Source organism: Grus americana, chromosome 19 (assembly GCF_028858705.1).
Source record: "Grus americana isolate bGruAme1 chromosome 19, bGruAme1.mat, whole genome shotgun sequence".
NCBI classification, from domain to species: Eukaryota; Metazoa; Chordata; class Aves; order Gruiformes; family Gruidae; genus Grus; species Grus americana.
The window spans coordinates 1,469,206-1,489,674 of NC_072870.1; the positions used below are offsets into that span (position 1 = coordinate 1,469,206).

A 20,469-nucleotide genomic window follows, 5' to 3' on the forward strand; every position below is an offset into this window, starting at 1 on the left:
GCCCATCCAGCAGTTCTCAGCCTAAACCCCGTGTCATGTGCCAGCACAGATAGCTCTGCTGTGGGGTTCTGATGTTAAAATAAGCTGTTGGAAGGCATGGTCAATGCCAGAGTAGAGTAACAAACATCATGATGCCAAGACAGAAAATGGTGGAATGACACGCCAGGGCTGCCTCGCTGGGGGTGAGGGAAGCCCACACAGCACAGCAACCGGAATACGTACAACATCCCTAAAACGTCCCTAAAACAGGCAAAGACAGATTGTTGTCCTGCAAATAAAAAGAAATCTCTGTCTACACCTTAAACGTACCTAACTCAGCATCTGGGCACAGCTGGGATGGGATTGTCTCACCTAACCTCACCCAAAGCAACGTCAAGCTTCCAGTGTAAGACCCATCCTCTGGCAATGGAGAGCGACCGGCAGGACCTAGCCCACCGTGCGAGGTGCCATGGGTCTTCTCCTGTGGCATATCTTGCCTTCTATTGAAAGAATGCAGGTGATGGCTTCAGCCTAGAAACTTGGTGTTCAGACAGCTTTTAGGTACCGTTTTGCCCCAATTTCTAAGCAGATCAGTAGGTGCAGCCCCTTCGGTACAAAGGTGGCTGGTCCAGAGAAGGTACCAGGGAAATATTTCTGAGTCTGGGGATGAGCATGGCCTTTCCAACAAAGAGAAATGAAAGGCAACAGAAGAAACAGCCTTGTCACAGAGGAGTTTATCCCTGTTTCCACCCGTCGCCGCTACACACCATGCCAGCACAGTGACGGTAGAGCCCATCATCTGTAACCTCCTGTCCGCAGCTACATTTCCAACATAGACAGCCACGGCATGCACATGGGCAATGTAACCAACAGCAGGAGGCTGAAGTCACATACATGTGTCAAACCCCAACGATGATCAACCTCACTGGATAGAACTAAACCAGCAGAAGAACAAGTGCTGCTGCTCCGTGGCTTTAAGGAGGTCTGGCGTTGTTTTGGCAATGAAGAAAAACCTCAAAATCTCACCATAATTCTGGAAAATTCATGAGATGGCCATTCTGCCTTCAGACCTAAAAGGAAACTTCTTGTATTTTCTCCCTAAAGATTGTAGAGAAGGACATCGTGCTAAGGATTTTGCATGAAGAGATGATGACCACCGGGCATACAGAAAGAAAAACACAAAGGAAATCACAGGATTTAGCTAGAATACTGAAGTGTGGATATGAGTGGAGATAAGAGAAAAACAGACAGAAAAAGTTAGCAGGGGAGTGGGTAAATTGTCCCTGGAGCCTGCAGATCCTGAAAGTCCAGCTTAGACTCTGCCACTGGTTTCACAGATGCCAGCAGTAGCAGAGCTAGCGTTGTACCCCGGGTAGTTCCAACACTATGGCGATCAAACCAGCAGCGTTCACGTGCTGCTTTCTTCTTCTTAAAACATAATAAGAAATAAAAATACAGATGAGGCTGAATTAGTTCATCATCATTTCAGTATTTGCCACATTCACTAATCTTCTGAAAGATATGAGATCTAGAGTGATTCTTGGAATGATGATTTTTAATCTAGAATAATATTAAAATTAGGATAAGAAGCTTTTGGGTTGCTCCAAAACTTTTGGAGAAGCAAAAGGAGTGCTAGAAAATAACGCTATGGTAAATCCCAGCCAAGCTGAAACGGCTAATTAGCATCCCGTTAAAAAGCACTGTTTGTTTTCTTTACCCAGTTGGTACGTTTTGACTCTGCTGGGTGAAAAAGAAAGGAAACATCTTAAAATGCTCTGCTTGTGTACGCTCTGCTCACCAGCTATTTGCTTTCAGCATTATTTACCCTCACCTGGAAGATTTTTTCAAATTATGCTTTTACTTGCAGCACTGGTGTGATTATGATAATCCAGAAAATAGCTACTCTTAGGAGTAGCTGGGAAAAGGCACCTTCATATCTGAGGTATTTTTAACAAGAAGCTGGGCCTTAGGTGTTTAAGAGAAGCCAACGGACACGTTGCACATCCACGCTCCGTCCTCCGTCCATCCAGTCTCTGCCGGGTACCGCCTGCTCCCGGCACGCGTGGTCTCAGCAGCGTAACTCCTCACCTGCGGTCCCCAGCCGTGGCACGGGTACAGGATTGCTGTGTGGTTCTCCTGCGGGCCCTGGTCAAGGCAGACGTCTTTCGCCTTGTTGTTTCGAAGCTGTAAGAAATAAAAAGCGCAGAGTTATACGGCCCCGTCTCTTCGGAGATAAGCAATAAACTGATGTGCAGCAACGTCTGCAGCGTCTCTTGCTATGGGGAGAATATACGGTGCTATATCCCCGGGCATAATCAGGCAGAGAAAGGTTTAGTGTGCCATATGTTTTCTTTAAATACAGGGCCTAATGATGACTGCTTTTATATAATAATCACCATTCAAAGGAGCCAACTTCCTCGAACAGAGTTTTCTTTGTATTTGGTCATGTGTGGTGGTAACAAACGTATTTTTAGACTGCTGTCAGCACGTTGCCAGGAGCCTGAAATCAATGCAGAATCGCTCGTATTTCATTGAAATCTCAACGTGCTTGACAAGGCGGGGAAAACAGTCCAGCTAGCACAAGGAGCCCCTTTGGACCATGGCAGGGATGCGGGAGGGGACAGAGGGACGGCAAACCAGCTGTCAGGTACTGAAGGACTCGCTCCGGGGGGAGTACCGAAGCGCTGGGTTCATGCTGCAAAGCCCGACGGGCGCTGAACCCCAGCCACCCGGTCTGCTAAGGCAGAGCCCTCCCCTCTCCCATCTCCCCATGCAGGGCAACGGCAATAATGCCTTCGAAAAGAACTGCTTTTGGGGAGGTTTTAGCTTGAAGGCATTAAGTAACTTTGATAATAAATCTTTCTTAAAATTAATGCCCATCTGGGGTGCTCGGGCTGTGCTTCAAGAAGCCTTCTCAAACTGCCACCATTCCATGAGACCTACTGCGACAGAGTATTATTATTTCCCATAAATGCCGGGTTTTATATTCCCAGTACAGTCTCAAAGCCAGCAGAGATTGAATTAAGTCTCCTTACTTTATCTCGTCGTTAAGCTGTTGTGACAACGCACTGTATCCTACAGAGACCTTGTAAGGAATTAGGCTGAGTTTAAGTCAAAGGGTTTTATAAGACGACTCTGTATTAAAAATATACATACAGTTGCTTAATCCATGGAGTCAATGGGTAATATAGATAATTTTCTGTCAATTCCATAAATGAGATATTAAAATATTTTACTGTATGTGGTCTCCAAGATCAGAAATAAATCCCAAAATAGGTTTTCAGAAGAAACTGTGAACAGATTTATACAATTTTATATAATCATACACAAATAGATGGTTTTGATTCACATTCCTCTCCTTTGAGGCTATTTCTCCTCGGAGACTCACCAGCTGTAGATATTAGCAGTCTGATCTAAGGGACTGCTCAGCCTTAATTACCTCGCCATAAGCGACGGTGTTGTTGTATCTTCTCATTTCCGGATAAACGTGGTCCAGGTACCACTGGAAATTTTTACACTTCAGGCTCTTCCGTAACGCTTTTCTCTCAGAAACATCCCCAATGTCAATACCTGGATTCTGAAAAATAAAGACACAGCACGTCACTGAATGGTTACTCTTAAAAAAGATTAAAGACGAGCGTGTTTCACTGATGTTTGATATCACTTCCAAGCCGCCTGGGAACTGCCAACGGCTGAGTAACTCCACGCAGAGGCCACACCAGGGAATTCTGGCACATGTGTCCGAGCTGAAGTCATCCTCGCAGAAGTCTGAAGGAAGACTTGGGTTTCACAGCCGCAGCGAGGAGGAGACGTGTACTTCTCTCACAGGCATCCTTGCAATGGCCACCAGACTGATGCTGGACACCTTTTGGTCCTGGGAGGTAGTTTAGAAAAGAGAACCCAAATGGAGAAGAAAAGGGTCTGGAGGAAATCGGAGCAGCACAGTGTAACAGAGGTGACTCTTCCCACCGACTGCCCTGGGCTTTGGATCCATCTGAGAAAGACTGAATCTGTTAACGGGCACAGTGACAAAGTATTTTTAAAAGATCTCACCTCCCGGTTAGATACTGATGTGCAGGACTTTTCTAGAAGAGCTCAACAGCAAAGGTACATCGGGATTTGTGCCGACTCCTGGAAGTGCAAACCCCTGAGCACCAAAACCCTTCCCCTTACACACCAAGGCTGTGTGACCCTCCCAAGAGGCAACGCAGAGGACAGCACAGTTAAAAGGTATAAAATAAGGGGGAAAAAGAAAAGAAGAAAAAAGAGAAAGGTTTAAGATTCACATACAATAGAGGCAGATAGCTAAGAATAAAAGATAAAAATTACAGGAGAAGAGAAGTTGAGGCTGAACCTCGGAAAAACCTCTTGACAATTTGGACAATTATGTGCTGAAATAGTCTCCCTGGAGACACAGAGGAACCCCACTGCTCGAGACGATTTAAACGCAGACAAAGCGACGATAGCTGTCCCCAGAGGAAAAATCCTACAGGAGCCGGGAGCAGGGGCTGAAGACAGCCGCCCCCCTTTCACCTTTTATTCCATTACAGAATTTGGGGAACTAATGCAGCAGCCAGGTGAAGGAAACCAGAGGCACAGCGCAGCCCCTCTTCCTCCTTCCTACAGGTGTCTGGGTTTCTACTCTGCTTTAGCTCCTGCTCTTGTCTTTTGCAGTAAGCATTAAATACAGCTGGGAAAGCAATTTTCCATTACAACGCTTGTAATGATCTTCTAATGAATTATTCACTCTGCTTTAGAGAAGACACCATTTTAATGCGCGACTGGTAGCTCATAGGTAAAAATAAAGATGATTCAGTGTAGACAGGTAAGACAGGTTGAAATCTGAGTGGGTGAGATGGGATGCAGAGCAAAGCAGGACCACAAACCAGGCAGCACCTGAAACGTTCAGTGCATGAGGTTTGGCTTGGTTTTGAACATAGCTGCATCGCAAAAAAATTCAGTGTATATCCATAACCCCCTGCACAACGCCACCTGTCGAACAAGGCTTCTCTAAAATTAAATCTCAATTTTACTGGTATGATCTATATAAAAATCCCAAATTGTTTTTAGGGTAACCCATATCTGTGTCCCCAGACCCACTCCCGGTGCCGATTCGTGTGATGCTGCCTTTTCCGAGCCGTACAGGACCCGCGGCTTCATGCCGAATTTTCCTCCCTTTTTGCCATGCTCCAAAGCTGTTCCTGAGCAGGAGCACGGCGCCTCACATCTAAAAAGGAATCAGCCCAGGGATCGGGGCTGAACCCGCGGTAATTCACGATCCCTGCCCATGGGTGTTTGGATCTTGCAGCCTATTTTTAAGCAACACCTGAAACCACTCAGTCCTGCAGGCAACTCTGTGCCTCTCCGAATGCTTGGAGCGGTACTGTCACAGCCAGCGCCCTCCTGCAGCTCGCTGGGTAAACAGCGTTTCTTTCCGTCTCAATTCATCCATTTCTCAATAACAAACCAACGCAGGACTCTCCGCCACCCCCAGGACGACAAACCGGCAGCACCGGCAGCTCATCCACCCTTCCCAGGTCCCTGTTGTTCTCCAGTGCAGTACCAAGTTGTGACCACCGTGGCTCCAAACGCCAGTAACTCTCCCCAGATGGGACCTTTCCTCCGAAAGCAGCGGCAGCAGCAGCTCGTGTTTTCACGTATGCCAAAACGCGCCGCCACACAGCGCTGCCGGCCGGGGATGCTGCCGCAGCAGGATCAGGACCATGGCAGCTCTTTGCAGGGGTCTGGTCGGCAAGGATTGAATATTTCGTGTTTATTTTTAGCACCAAAGGGCGGCTGTAAATAACTGCTCATGCGGGATGTGGCTACTCACGGCAATGGCTTTTCCTCACACTTCAGCAGTGCAACCCAGCGCTCGTCCCAATGTACACTGCAAGTGTGTGCAGGGGGCTCTGCAGGGCACCCCAAATCCATGTCCCACCCATCACTGGAGAGCATCGCAGCCTCCCCCTCCCCACCACTCCTTCTTCTCCTTCTGGCAGGACCAGAGGCAGGGCACTGGGGGGACTGGGGGGACTGGGCCAGCCGGGGGTGCTCCAGGCAGCGATCAGAGCCGGGAGGCTGGAGGTGCTCTTGGGTTTCATGAGTAGACATAACCTGCACAGAGACGAGAGCTCAAGCGGCAGCCTTGGACCTACTTAAAGTCCTCCTGGACCCTGTAGAGCTTTATGTAGAAGTGCAGGGAATCACCTAGAGGTCCACGTGCAGGATGTGTCCCCTGGGCATGGTCAGCCTGTCTTGCCGGTGGGAGCCCATGGTTTTCCAAAGATGCACCGTGCTGCCACGCAGCAGAATTTACATGAAAAATGAAGTGTCAGATCTAGAAAATCTAACCGATTCTGAACAGAAATAAAGATAACCACCAAAGCTCTTTAAAGAGAGTGGGTTTGGTGCATTGGCATGTGGTGCTGCTGGGAAGGGATCTCCTTCTGTGAGCCACCGACCTCAAATCCTTTACCTCTGACAATGGTTTCTAAATGCTGATGGCTTCAACTTCCCCAACGCTGGGAAAACAAAGGGCCCAGGCACCTGGACCACACGCCGTCCGCAGTGAGCTCTGGGCAGCGACAACATCTGTGAGCTTGGAAACCTGAGCTGGGCTGCACGTAACACGGACCTGCCCGAGCCGCGGGAAAAAACCTCAGGCACTAACGATGCTGATATTCATCATCTTCTGCCAACCGACTTTACAGACAGACTCCATCTGTGGAGCAGTGTAATGACATAAACTCATGCTGCGTAAACACCTCGACGGGGAGATAAACACTACAATACAGGTTTAATTTTTAGAAATGAAAATAAAAAGGCTGATGCGAACCCTAGGAATTCCTCCAAAGTCTGCAGGTTTTGCAGCACCTCTGTCAAAGCTGAGGGAGCTCTGCTGACTTCCACAGCTGGGGATGTAACCTGGGGTATTTAGGGCTCTCCTTCATCCGGGGCACTACATGCTCTATAATTCAAGTTTTTAACCCAATAAAGTGAAAACTTAGGATAGGGTGCAACGGCCATACCTCCAGTGGCAGGTTCCATGCGATGTAGACGTGCGATTTGTAGTCGTCCATCCACACCTCGGCCACCCGCAGGGCGTTGCGCTTGGTGTAGAAACCGATGTTGTTGTTGTAGGGCTTCTTCTTGCGCTCGATGTGGGCAACCCTGGAGCAGGGCAGGACCTCCATGCTGCCACCGCACAGCCACACCTGCAACAACCGCACCACACTGTCAGCAAGAGGCTCTGCCGTGATGCAAAAGGTCCACGGATAAATTAAAAGAGAAAGAAGCGGCGGGGTTTGAGTTTTCTATAATATCCCGACAAGCTCAGAGCATCGCGTCATCCAGGTGGGAAGTGGAAACCCGCGGCCAGGTTTGGCCTTTGCTCAACGGTGAGACACACAGGGAGAACTTAACCCGTGCCCAGACAAAACGCGTGTCGACTTCAGAAGGAACAGGTCTATAGCCAGCACGTGGTATTACTGCATTGTAGTACTGAGTGCTGAGTTTACAGTGATGTTGCTACTAAATAAAAAGGATTAGTGACCGGAATAGTTGAAACAATTGCAAGATCCCCTCCTGCAGAAGGGATGACTCAGTGAAACATATGGCCGGGACAGATTTCTCCCACTTGAAAACATTTGTTCATTATTTTTCTTTCACATGCTGTTTAAAATTCCCTTAAATCACAGTTTACAAGTTAATAAAATTGTTGAGATCTTCCTTTTATCACACGGAAAGGGAATTCACAGAAAGACTTGCCATACCTGAGTTCTTCCCTCCCTGTTTGTCTTCACCAAGAAGTTATTTATCTTAAATTAAAGACGCGTATCCAGGACGCCAGGCACCGGGCAATCGTTACAAACACATATGCCAAACAGGCCTAATAATCCCAGTTCCGCATATTTTGCAGTCTGCTCCGCATTACCATTTTGCACAGTTGTTATAACACCCATCGTTTCTGGGCTCTCTTCCAGGCTCACCACCTTTTATCCCATCTGCGTTCCCTAAATTTTACCGACCCCGCTCAATCCGCTCTCCCGGCACCACGAGGAGCCTCCTGGCCGTATCGGCTGCACGGTTTAATCTCAAAGCGGTGGGTTTAGCACACGCAGCGCGGGGCACGGGCACATCCCAAGTCCAGGTGACACGGGCAAGTGACAGTACAGCAGGGAGACGTCGTCCCTTGGGGTAATCTTGTGCTGTTCTCGCTGGGATTGCTGCAGAGTATGGGAGCCCATGTCAAAAAATCAGAGCCCCGTTTATTAGCTGGTGCATAAACATGTAGCAAAAAAAAATCCCATCTTACTCCTGTTCCGCCATTTGACCTTTCTGAACACTTTGAAACACAATTTCCAGAGTGAATTCAGAGTTGATCTCTGAGACGAGGGACGTGTCCATCCCTCCTGCCCAGCCTCAACCACGCTCACCTCTGGCCACCAAACTCCACAAGGTCTGCTCGGAGCTCTGCAACAGGCCACATGCTGGCAAAGCAAATTAGAACTGAACAAGGTCGTTCTAAAGAAAAAATATATATTTTTGAAGGAATATTCCCAAGGCAAGAGCTTGATAGAAACTGGCTGTGTTTCCTCCCTGCTCGGTTCTTTAGTTTCTCAATGTCTCGGTGAAACAGGAGCATCGAGCTCTGCCCTTGGGTGCTCCCGAAGCCGCTGGGTTCAACCACAACACTGAATAAAACTGGCAATCCTGGAAGATCCCCAGGAAGATCTTTTGCAGTTTTGGGGATTTGTTGGGGTTTGTCCTGATTTGAGATCAGAATAATTATTTTTAAAATGTAAAAAAGGTGACATAATTAAAAAGTCATTTTGCAGCAAGCTTGCCTCTAGCAGTAAAGGTGCAATACTGTCTTTCCATGCTTTAGTTCATTAATTCACATGGCTTTATGCTAGACAGCTTTCCTAGATTTCTGGAATATCTGTAGAAACTATCTTGAAATGCACACATTGCAATAAGCTGAGAAAGAGTGTTGGGCGATGTGCAAAGGGCGTTGGTTATTCACATCTACACAAGCCGGTTCCAGAGAAACCAATAAAAAATTAATTTGAAAAAGGTACTTATGCAAGGAAAGGCCATACTTCTATCTATCTCCTAAATAAGGCCTAAACTGTCATTATAAATTAAAAAATCTAACTGTTTTTACAAGGCATTTATAACCATTTTTGTTGTCAACACCGGGAGCAAAGAGAACCGTTACACGGGAAACGCCAAGTCGCACACGGCGTCGCTGTCCTCAGTGTACAGAGGAGTACACCATGGCCCCGGGAAGACGTTGCTTGTTCCTGTGGCCTGGCAAGGACCTTCTGTTCCTGCTGACACCCAAACCCACACATGAACAGGTCCACAGGTGACAGCACAGGGACTGTGATCCGGGAGACATCCTCCATGGCCATGAAGCACCGAGGCGTGTTTGCCCTACAAGCTCAGCACGATGCTTTATCTGTGCAACAACCATGACTGTGGAGTGGTGAACAGGTCCGAGAAAGCTCCCAAACTTTGTCCTCTTGGCACCAGCATGAGATGAGCTAGAAGACACCTCAACCAAAAGGTCTCAGTAGACTCTCCATCCTCCAGCAAGGCTGGAAGTGATTGCCTCGCTGATGTCCTGATGTATCTGATGCATCTCGACCACTCGTGACCACGTGCCGCAGGCAAAGGCCACGCTCAGTCGTGCACACACGTGCAGAGGCAGCCGCCTCCGCTGAGTTCACTGGCACTAATGTCCCACCCTGCAGCAACTCCACCCCTGTGGCACTCCAACCCTGAGGGCAGAAGGTGCTTTGGGAACCTTCATTTCTGTCCCTATCAAGCAGCTATTTGTCCCAGCAAAGACCCTTAACAAAGAGATTACCTTCCTGTGAAGTAGATTTTCCATGTTCATAGCAAATAAACCTACAATCGCTTAAGATACTCTACTGCAACTAACAGCATTAACAGGACAATCAGTCCAGCATGTTGTTTCTGCCAATTCCTTGAAGAATTATCTCTTAGTAGATGAGTAATCAAGAGCCAGCACAACATTAAGACCAATCAGAAAAATAAGGTATTGTCAAATTAATTCATGTTTAGCCTATTTAACAAGGCAGAGTCTTTTATATTGCTTCCTACCAAGGATGAAATCATGATCACTTCATTTTATAAAACATGCATGGATGGCATGTAACGCCATGTTTAAAGACTCAAGATAGAGTATGTAATACAGCAGGTTAAATATGATGAGCAAGTCTCAAGTTTCTCCCTTGTTTTCTGACATTCAAATTTCAACACGACTATTAGCTTGCCATTCATCCGCCCGTGAAGAGATGCAGAATTAAAAATAGAAGCATTCCCTTCCAGTAAATGACGGTGACTCAATAACTTCTCCATCAGTCTACACACAGGAGTAATCAAACATACGGAAAGATGCTTGGATTTATAAATAACCAGTTAACACTAAATTCCAGTGAAGAAATCCCAGAGAAACAAACAGAAAACAAATCCATCACCCAGAGATCTTTGATGTGTTTTTCAGCAAGCTTGTGGGTAATATGCTTGCAATTCTTTTCCAAGAAAATCTGTTTGTCCTAAGAATTCAGTATGGAAAAGCAGCGACTCCTCTCAAGCAGTGAAATGTCCGAGTACAGCTGAAGCTCCATCGGCCATCTGCTTTCTAGAAGCTGTTGCACATGTGGGAGGTAAACTGGTTAGCAGGAGACTTCATCGCCACGCTCCAGTGATGGGGCAACCCAGCTTCACTTTCTAATCACCCTTCAGAAGCAGGAAGGTGTCATGGGTGTGAGAAAGTGTTTGTGAAAACGGGGAGCAGATTCGGTGTGATGCAATACGGCAGGAGAGCTTCAAGGGAGGTCCAGGCATGTCTCTTGTCCACGTGTACCTCCCAGCCAAGACACCAGCATCTCCTCTGCCATCAGCCTTCAGGCCTCCAGTTGCAAAATCAAAGTAGTTTTTACAGTGCTCTTATAGAGCACTCTGTGTGCCTTCATTCCTTGGAGATGTCCTTCATTCAGCTAGCACACGAGTAACCACAGTGTTTGGGAGCATCCTGGAAAACAGTGGTGACCAGGCCTGTCAGACGGGACTGTGAGCAAGGCGCGGGAAGAGACACCCTGTCCTTTGTGCATGTAATAGAGACAGCGAAAAAAACCAGTTTCGCTTTACCAGCTCATTGCAGTAGCCACAGAAACCATTTTCCAGGTGTCAAGCAGTTAAGAACAATTACTGTCCATGATCCTCTTTGCCCTCAAAAATATACTACAGCTATCAAGTTGCTTTGCTTCTGTCTGCCCGAGCCACCAATTAGTCCCAAGGAGCATTGTTTAAACAAAAGGGCTTTTGGCACTCTGCCTCATGTCAAAGGAGCCAGCCAGGCAGAAAAGGGTGACCCAGGGGAGACCCACCACCCAGGAGGGTGCCAAAAGCCCATCCCATGCCACACTGGGCTTGGGGCATGGTCCAAGTTGAGCTCCTCAGTCAAGCAGGGCTAGAAATACGTGTTGGAGTGGTTGGCCGAGCTCATGCCTTGAGGCTGGTGGTGCCGGTGCTTTTAGTGCTCTACAGGTCTGGTTTGCTTGGGGGGAGCAACCCAGAAGATGTGTTTGGATACAACTTGGGGCAAGCAGGAAGACGCTGCTGAGCACTGGGGGCTGCTGTCTTGTCCCACCCCATCCTTTCTGGCAGGTCAGAGCTGCTTTCTCCACCGCATGCTGTCCCCCTCCGCTCACCCCGTGGAGGTGCACCCTCAGGGGTCCCTCCCTTGGGTGCAGGGTGAAGTCCAGCCAGCACCCGCTGAGCGGCAAGGGACACACAGGGGAAGGCACGGCTGCAGCTCTAGCAGCAGAATGGGTGACAAAATTAACTTTGAAAACAGAGGTTTAATGCATATATATTACGAAAACCTTGTTCTCCTCTCCAGCCTTCTGCAACCAGTCTTTGCTATGCCATGGTACCCACTGGCAGGGAAGCAGAAGATAAAATTATAACTTAAGGAGAATATTTTCATCAGAAAATACTGACGCAGGGGCTGCTTCCCCTGGGATGGCAGAATAACTTGTATGTCCCGCTTCTCTTCACATGGCTGCAAGCTGTACAAGGGAATTCGGGCTCACCATCTGTTCCTTGCACAAAGAAAGCCAACATCAGAAAAAAGACAGAAGGACTTCTGCACAATCAGGGGCAAAATTGGGGCTGGCCCCTCGCTCCCTTCCAGCCCACGGGGTGCCAGGACGATGCCCTGCCCCAGCCCAGCACCTTCTCCTCTCATCCATCAGCATCTCCAGATGAAAAACCATACTATTGCTGGGCTGCTGCCTTATATAATGCTGTGCTTCCTCCTCATCCCTGCGATATCATTAATAATAACAACAATAATAATAATTTAAAAAAATAAGAAGGGACAGTGACTACCTTGGGTCCTGGACGCGGAGTTCTAGCTGGAGCTCAGTGTGACATCCACGATGAACGCTGACAGCTCCCGTTAAAGGATCCTGACTTTCGTTGCTTCTAACTTTGCCAAATTCTAACTATTCAGACTGAAATATATCCTAAACCAGCTCGCGCCCACCTGCAGTTAATGCAAAGAGACATCATGTCTAATGGTGTCGAGATGAGTCTGCGAGGTAAACTTTTAATCTCTGAATGTATTGTGACAGAAGGAAATGGGGGGGTGAGGGGGAACCCGCTTCTAACTTTCATTACACTAACTCCAGGCTTTTTCAGCTGATAACTTCATTTCTAAGGTGATTAGCAAAACTGTGCCTTAATTAGCAATAGATTTCCCATTTAACAGCTTTGCCTTATCTTCGCCCCCCTCCTTTCTTTTAAAAGTAACTTCCTAAGTTAAGGGAAAAACACAATTACCCAGGGCAGCTAAAATAATAAGGAATGTATCAGAACAAAGACCTAAATAATAAAACTAAGAAACGGCAAAAAAGGCAAAGAAATAATCATTTCTCCACATGCTCCCTCGCATAGTTCTGAGAGACAGTATCTCTCCAGATTACTCCTTTTTTCAGAAGAAACACCACATACGGATACATTTCCAGCTACGTATCCGAAGCAGTTTCTATCCTTTCTGTTCCCGCTATGGCCGTGCTCCATCCCACGTCCCCGCAGGACGCAGCTCACACTGCCACCTCCTGCTCCCCAAGATGCCGGAGCAGCGAAGGGGTCAGGAATGGGCTGAAGAAGTCGCTTCCCCAAACCTCTGTAATCCCTCGCGCCCAACGCACGGCCGCCGCTGCTCTTCGGCGCCCTGCGACGCGGGGACGAGCCTGGAGCGGGCAATGCCGATGCGAGGCAAGGCAGCCCAGGGCAAAGACCTCACCCCCAGGCAGTGACGGGTTGTGCAAGGAGAGGTAAAGACGCCGCGGTTTTGGAGTAACCACCTTTTACACTTAAAATCCTTCTTGAGAAGAGAGGTAATGCAGTACCCGCCTGTTATCTAGAGGTGGTGTGTTGGTGCTGCCTCCTCTGGAAAGCCTTACGGTGTGGTACGTACACGTGTAACTTAGCGGTAGTGCCTTCATTCCCCGGGCACCAGGCTCGTGTAACACAGCGCTGAGACACACCAAGCAGCAAGCCTGTTAAATCCAAATTTTGGCAACTAAACACCTCCACTTCGTTAGCTGATGGCTGTTTATGGGTGACGTTCAGAAGTCGCATACCCCTCACACACAGCAAGCTGGATAATATTTTATATTTTTATATATACATGTTATATCCTATATCATTGTTGAAGTGCTCCTTCAAGCTATTGTGAATGCCACTGTCTCATGTAACAATCACAGCAAGTACTTTAGTAGAAATGTTGAGCTGAATTACATGAAGGTGAGTTAAGAAACCACATATGGGGGGGGGGGGGGGGACCAAAAGAAGGAAAATCAGCTCTCTTTGGGAACTTTTTATTTCCACCACAGTGGAATATAGTATTCATGATCTCTGCAGGGGGGCACCAGCGCTCCTTGAAGAGGATTGCCTTTTAATTTGGATATGTGGATTTTTACAGATCACATCAAGGGAGGACTGGTGGCATGAGAATTTATACAAAAGCAGTGAATGTACCACCTTTGAGGGCGTTTTGCTACAGACCCAGAAACCGTGCGGTGGTGTATCTACAGCCAAGACCAACAGCCAGACCAACCGGATGGTGACACATTTCTACAAGGAGAAACATTTCTGCAAGGAGGGACAAACCTTCCGGTTACGTCAGCCTCAGGAGAAGGCAACGCCACGTGGGTAGGGACAAGGTCTGCTCTGATGGACCCAACAAAGACCCTCCTCTTGTTGGAAATCTTGACACAAGTTTGTCCTGATCAACTGATAAATTATCTTGGAAATCTCTGTGAAGAAGTGAGAGTCAGCATCCTGCAGCTGAAAAGGAATGGGAAAAGGAATTTTGTTGCTAAACCTGTAGATTTGTTTTCTCTCTCATGAGGCCACAGAAACCCTTTCCGAGAGGATCAGGGCAAAGCAGCCAGATCAGGTATGGTATTCACATCAAAATATGATCTTTGAATGGACGTCTCCTAACCTGACCATCTCGGACCATGTCCATTCAAGCAGAGAATGGAAGCGGGAGGAGAGGGCAATACTACATTTAAAACAATAAATGCTTTTTCTTTTTCGGCATTCCTTCTCTCACATTTTATCCTCATGGATGATACCACTTTGGACAGGTTCCTGTCTATGTTGTGCCAGACCAATAACAGAAATGCCCAGACTGTCCAGTGTCCAAATGTCCTACCTCTCCTGCTGAGACTACTAAATTCATTCCTTTTATAACGGCCACTTAAAAATGCCAAATAAGAGTGGAACTCAGGTGCACAATTCACTCCACAAATCCTAACCTACAGCAATACTGGGTAATAGCCACAGTTTTCATCCTCTTAACTCGGCAAGGAACATAAATAGTTTAACATTTGACATTTTGGAGATGTTAGAATAAAGCAAGCTTCACGTCAATGCAAAGCAGTGATTTCTCTGTGCTGCCACAGTTCAAGGAGAATGATACAGACACACCGCAATTGTGTTTGCTCAAACTGGAGGCTTTTCCAATGAAAAATTTATGCTGTGCTTTTCCAACAAATGCAACACAACCTGTTCGAAATAGTGCATCATTCCTGGCCACAATAGGTATTGATTTGACTCTATCACCAGATAAGATACGTAAGAATGGGCTTGGTGGGAAGCTACATTTAAAAGACTCCAATCACAAAGCGCAGCACGGGGAGGATTAGCTGTAATGACAAGTGTCCGCATCCTCTTGGCTCGGAAAAACTGCTGAAAAGAAGCATTTCGCTTCTCATTGCACCAGGACTGACATTTTAATTGCTGCAAAATTAAGCTATAGCAATCAGAGTGAGTGTAGCTTTGTCATTTTACTGCTTCCAAAAGTTTGGGGTTTTTTTTTAAAAAGGAGGAACAGAGTATTTTTAAATCCACATCTTGCAAACACTCGGTGAAACTGTGGAGACGCTCTCACACTTGAACTCCCAGCCTTGGCTGGAGCAGGAGCCCAAATCTGTATCACCAGGTCCCGTACATAGGGCTGAGTCCCGCATTCCTGCAGAGCGCAACGCTCCAGGGACACGCTCGAGTGGTTTGCAACCATCGTGGTATAAATCTGGGTCTCTCCTAATAAGTTTAGTACTAAAATTCCTCAGTACACTGATGGTATCTGATCAGCCTTGGCAGCATGACAAGGACCTGATTATGTTGTAATAGCATAATGCAAAGATTATTACAGACTCATAAAAGACAAGTGCCTCAAAAACAGCATCAACAATACCTGTAAGCCCTTTCAGGAGAAGAAGAAGAACATGCTGGGCTTTATACGCTCGTAGTACAGAAATTACCAGCAGGCTTTGACCCTGAACTACTTGGAGATTGCTCTATTTTTATTTTTTTTTTATTGCCAGTAATGTACCAAAAGCATCTTGATCTCATTTTCCTATTACCATTTCTGTCAAAGCTGTAAAAATAAAATAGCGTAAATAGTTCAACAGAATTTTGATCTATTTTTCATGCAAAAAAGCCTTTAGAGAAAATTATCCATAGACTGTTCTGTGGACTAACACGATTCCACGTGGGGAGCGGCAGGAGGAGGGGGGGAAGGTGCCATGCATCATTTTAACCATAAGAGGCAGTTCTGAAACAGAATTATTTATGCAGAGAGAAGCAGGCGCGTGATAGAGCAGCTCCTGAGCTGACAGCACCCCGGCTCCACCGAGCTCTTTCCAGTCCTCATAACTCCAGCGCATCACGACTGCGGCTTTTGTGATCTGTAATTATAGATACCCTCTCATCAGACGCTGATGGGGAAGGCGCTGGAAGGAAGCCGAGCTCCTCTGTAGATGTTCATAGATGGATACGACTGAATGTGACTCAGCCTACCCTCTCCGCAGAAAACTGCTCAAGTAACTCATCAAAACGAGCAGCTAATGAGTTTAAAACAGGAGCACGCAAATATAGAGGGAGGAAACGTATGCATTGCCTGCATGTGTCTATTATTTGGCGTGGGTGCCTACGAGTACGTACAGACACGTACGTGCACGAGGTGCTTCACACCTCAGAGCCAGACTGACAATGTCTCCTAAGCTCGCCGATGTTTTTGCCACAGTCTTTCTCATTCATTGTGCTTGGAAAGGATTCTGAACAACAGTGCTGAAACGAACTGTCGGGTTTATCTAAGGCTCTCTACCTTAGTCTTACATCTTGTTCTAAACCTGTTTTCTTGGTCCTGCCAAAACCGGGAGCGATGCTGGGCTGCCACGGACACCCGGCTGTCGCTTCGGTGACGAGCTATGGGCAGGGCGAGCGAAATGTGGAGCCCGGCTGTCGCCTGGCCCTTGTCGCGGAGGAGAAAACGTATCTGCCCGCGTTACGGAGGTAAGTCATCCTCGTCCGCGGGCCGCCGCGGGCTGCTGCCCCACGCGCTCTCCCTCCCAGCACCAAGTCTGCTACAGACGGACTTCGTGCGTGCAAGTGTGAAATGTTAAACCAAGGTCCAAACCAGATGGTTAGAGACCAGGGCAGCTCTGTCATATTTTTGCCATTCTCTCTGCCATCTGCTTATTTTCTCTGGCAGCGTTAAAATCCCCTCTTCAGTGGAGCTGTCTCGTACTTTGAAATAATGAATACTTTGCAACTCAAAGCAAGTATGAAAGTTTAAAGCCTGAGCAACTGCTGTGGCTCTGAAGCTATCATCAGCAAACCCACTGAAAACTGATTGTCACAGCCAGCCGTCAACCTCCACCGAAAAACCATGTTAAAATTCTGGTACATGTGCAGGTAAAGCATTGTGCAAAGACTCTCTAAGATTAATGACCTACTAACAGCTGCTCATCTCAACATGGTAGGCACCATCATCTGTTGAACATCACTCCTTCAAGTCTGGCCAACTCCTTAAACATTTCCCATCGGGACAGAACAGCCGCTGAGCTAGAGCTGTGATTTTGAATTTGGAAGCCCTGTCTTTGGAGGCGGCGTTTAGGGTGGTAACTGTGGCACAGCTGCTTGATCTATCCATGAAACACTCCAAGACCATCGAATTACCGTGGTGGCCATCCATCTGGACTCTCTCTTTCATCTTCAAAAGTTTCCAGAGCAAGCAGCCAGAGCTCGTACTCACCATTAGATGTTGGCTTCATAAAGACCACAGCCTTTCCTTGATGTAGACATACTTTGGGTGCATGGACACTGACTTCAGAGGACTTGAACTTGCTCACAGCAGCCAGGAATTCAACCCTTCAGCTAGCACATCAAAAGCAACAGCCAAGAGGACCAAGGCTGCGCAGCGAGTGGGGACAGATTTGGAAGGGATGGAAGCAAAAAATGTGTCTGATGCAAAATTGTTTTTTTCCTCCTGTTATTCACGGCACTGTTTAAAAACAGAGCTGCATTCCTATTTTTATTAATAACAGTATTAATACTGCTTCTGTACAATCTAATCTTGATCAAAGCCTTGTTTGGATATGAAGTCCTGACCTCGCTGAGATGAGCAGCACAACTCCCGTTATCTTTCCTAGAGCCAGGATTTCAGGGTCTCTCTTTAACCAGCAACAGCAACAGCTTTTTGTCAAACACAGAAAGGATTCACGTGGTTTTGATGAAGGCTGTTGTGGACACATCTGCATGCCCGGGTGTTACATCCTCCACGTTACAATGGGCCTTGTGTTGGTGGCATGAAAAAGGTAAATGTATCTTGGTCAATTCACGCTCTCCCCTATCTACAGTGAACTTGCACGTTTGGATTATTTATAATAATTAAACACAGGGTACCTTAAGAAAATACTCCAAATCTGCTGGCAAATCTGCTTGCATTGGCTTTCCCTGAACTAATTCAACAAAACCCAAAGAAGACAGAACATATTTATTGTTTAGGGTGACCCAACCCACTGAAAGAAGAGCACCTTTGGTCGCAGCTCCATTAGGAGATCTGAGATGACATTAATGTCCAGAAGAGCAGCAGTAACCCTTCCCCAGCACCCACATCCACCTCCGCCTACCTCCAACTGGGCATCAGTCATGCTCATGTATCCCAATGCTACAGCAGGAAAGTGTCCTTCAAGGCTGCCCAGAAAGCATCTTGCTTCACATTAAGTCCTCTTATAACCCACACTGCAAATTGCTCCTTTGATCCGTGGCACCAAACTACCAAGGTAGAGATCAAAGTGGTTTTGAAATCCTACCTCTGCCGCCTGCAGACTCCATTAGCTTGTTAGAGCTGGCACCCCATTCCCAAGGAGCACGTTCCAATGCTCCTCCACTCCCGAACGCCCAGGCAGAAAGCATCTCCTTCATTTCATCCTGCTTACCTCGGGGTCTGGTCACAGCTTGGACACCACTTTGCAGAGCATCACAATGAATGATTTTTCACATAGCAAACGCCGGCTGGCTGTTGTGCTCGTTATATTGTACCTCTTCAGTGCAATCTAACAGCAGTGAGACCCAAATGAAGCAGGACCTCTGTGCTGTCCTCATCTTTCCCCGAAGGGACAGCTAGGTGCGTCTTCACGCTGGCACGGTGTCTGGCCGCTGCCCTGAACGCTGGCTGAAGGTTAAGCTACACACACAACATTGCTGTCAATCAATCCAGCTGGATTTGATGGATCCATGCGGGAGCTTTACGCAAAAGATAAAACACACTGACGCACCACCACTTTGGCGTTCAGGTATTTGTTTGTGCTTATGAAAACCCTGAAATATCCCAAATTCCTTATTTTTCCCCTGCAGATATATATATACATATGCAGTGTGTAGTCCTAGAAGTACCTTGGGGAGCAGAGGCATAGCCCTGCGCCCCTCCAGTGCCAGCTGGCTGGGTGCGTGGCTGTGAGCGCCCCAGGGCTGCCCTCCTCTGGGCACCTGACAGCCAGCTCCGTTTCTGTAACTGTGACCAGGAACCCAAGCCTTCCCCATGCTCATCTCCTGCAGCCAGGATGCACAACAGCAGCATCCAGCACTGGGACCACGAGAGGTTGTGGAGCCTCTGTTCTTTATCCTCGACTGGACAAGTTCCAGGGAAAGCTGATCTGATCTTGAAGCTTGACCATCTTTGTGCTGAAGTGGACTGCAGCCCTCCAAAAGTCCCCGCCAGCCTGAATTATTCTACAATTCCTGTGCAGAGATGCTTAAGACAGATGTTCGGAGGTCACAGTGAGGACACCACTGGGCTAGGGTAGAGAAAGCGTGAAATACTGTCTTGGTTCTTCCACGAGCATCCTGACAAGTTATTTCTGTGCTATCTGCCTTTGTTCTCTCCATTTACAACTTGTGTAGTCTAACTGAGATACAATTGCATGAGGACGGAGGCCACAACACATGCGGATTGTTCCCAGTGCTACGGCGGTCTAACCTCAGCTGGGGCCCGGCCAAGATCCTGGAATATAAGGAATGATTTTGTACAGTAGGACTCTGAGGGATATTTTAAACTTAAATGTCTACCATGGTGTTTTTCAGACGTTTCTAATCTCTGAGTCCTGTGAAATTTTCCAGTTGAGCAGATCCCTTCAGAAACTTCTCCAAGTTAGATTACGGTACAGCATATACAACGGGTTTTTTCTTACTCTCTTCACAGACGCTGTAAAATAATTCCCGGACAGCCAGTGTGCACAGGTACCAGACTGAAAACCCGGTCTGAGCTGCTTTCTAAATTCCTTAGAGCATGGAGGAGATGGGACCACCGATCGTGTGATTCTGCTAGATCAGACAGCTAAACACAAGTGAGATGGATCTGGGTATGTATTCCCTTTTGTCCACATAGCAAATAGCACACAGGGACCTGAACTGTGGCTGGGGTCTGTAAGAACAACAGGTTGGTGGTCAAGGAAGACATGGTTAGGAGTCTTTTGAAGGTCAGTCTCTACTTCTACTGATCGAAGCTCTTCAATAAAGTTGTAACAGAGAAGCTGAATCAGGAGAAGAGAGTTGGGCAACACAAGCATATCGCCAAGTGTTGAAGGATAA

At 47.3% G+C, this 20,469-nt stretch overlaps 1 protein-coding gene across 1 annotated transcript in view; it reads right to left on the reverse strand.

The window, feature by feature from the left end:
- Positions 1–20,469, reverse strand: part of GALNT17 (polypeptide N-acetylgalactosaminyltransferase 17) — a 214,499-nt gene that overhangs the window by 11,851 nt on the left and 182,179 nt on the right. Inside the window, exons 7-9 of the mRNA XM_054847501.1 lie at positions 7,011–7,196; positions 3,419–3,556; positions 2,068–2,163 (exon numbers count right to left, since the gene is read on the reverse strand). Coding sequence (XP_054703476.1) covers positions 2,068–2,163; positions 3,419–3,556; positions 7,011–7,196 — 420 coding nt within the window. The remainder of the gene's footprint in view (positions 1–2,067; positions 2,164–3,418; positions 3,557–7,010; positions 7,197–20,469) is intronic.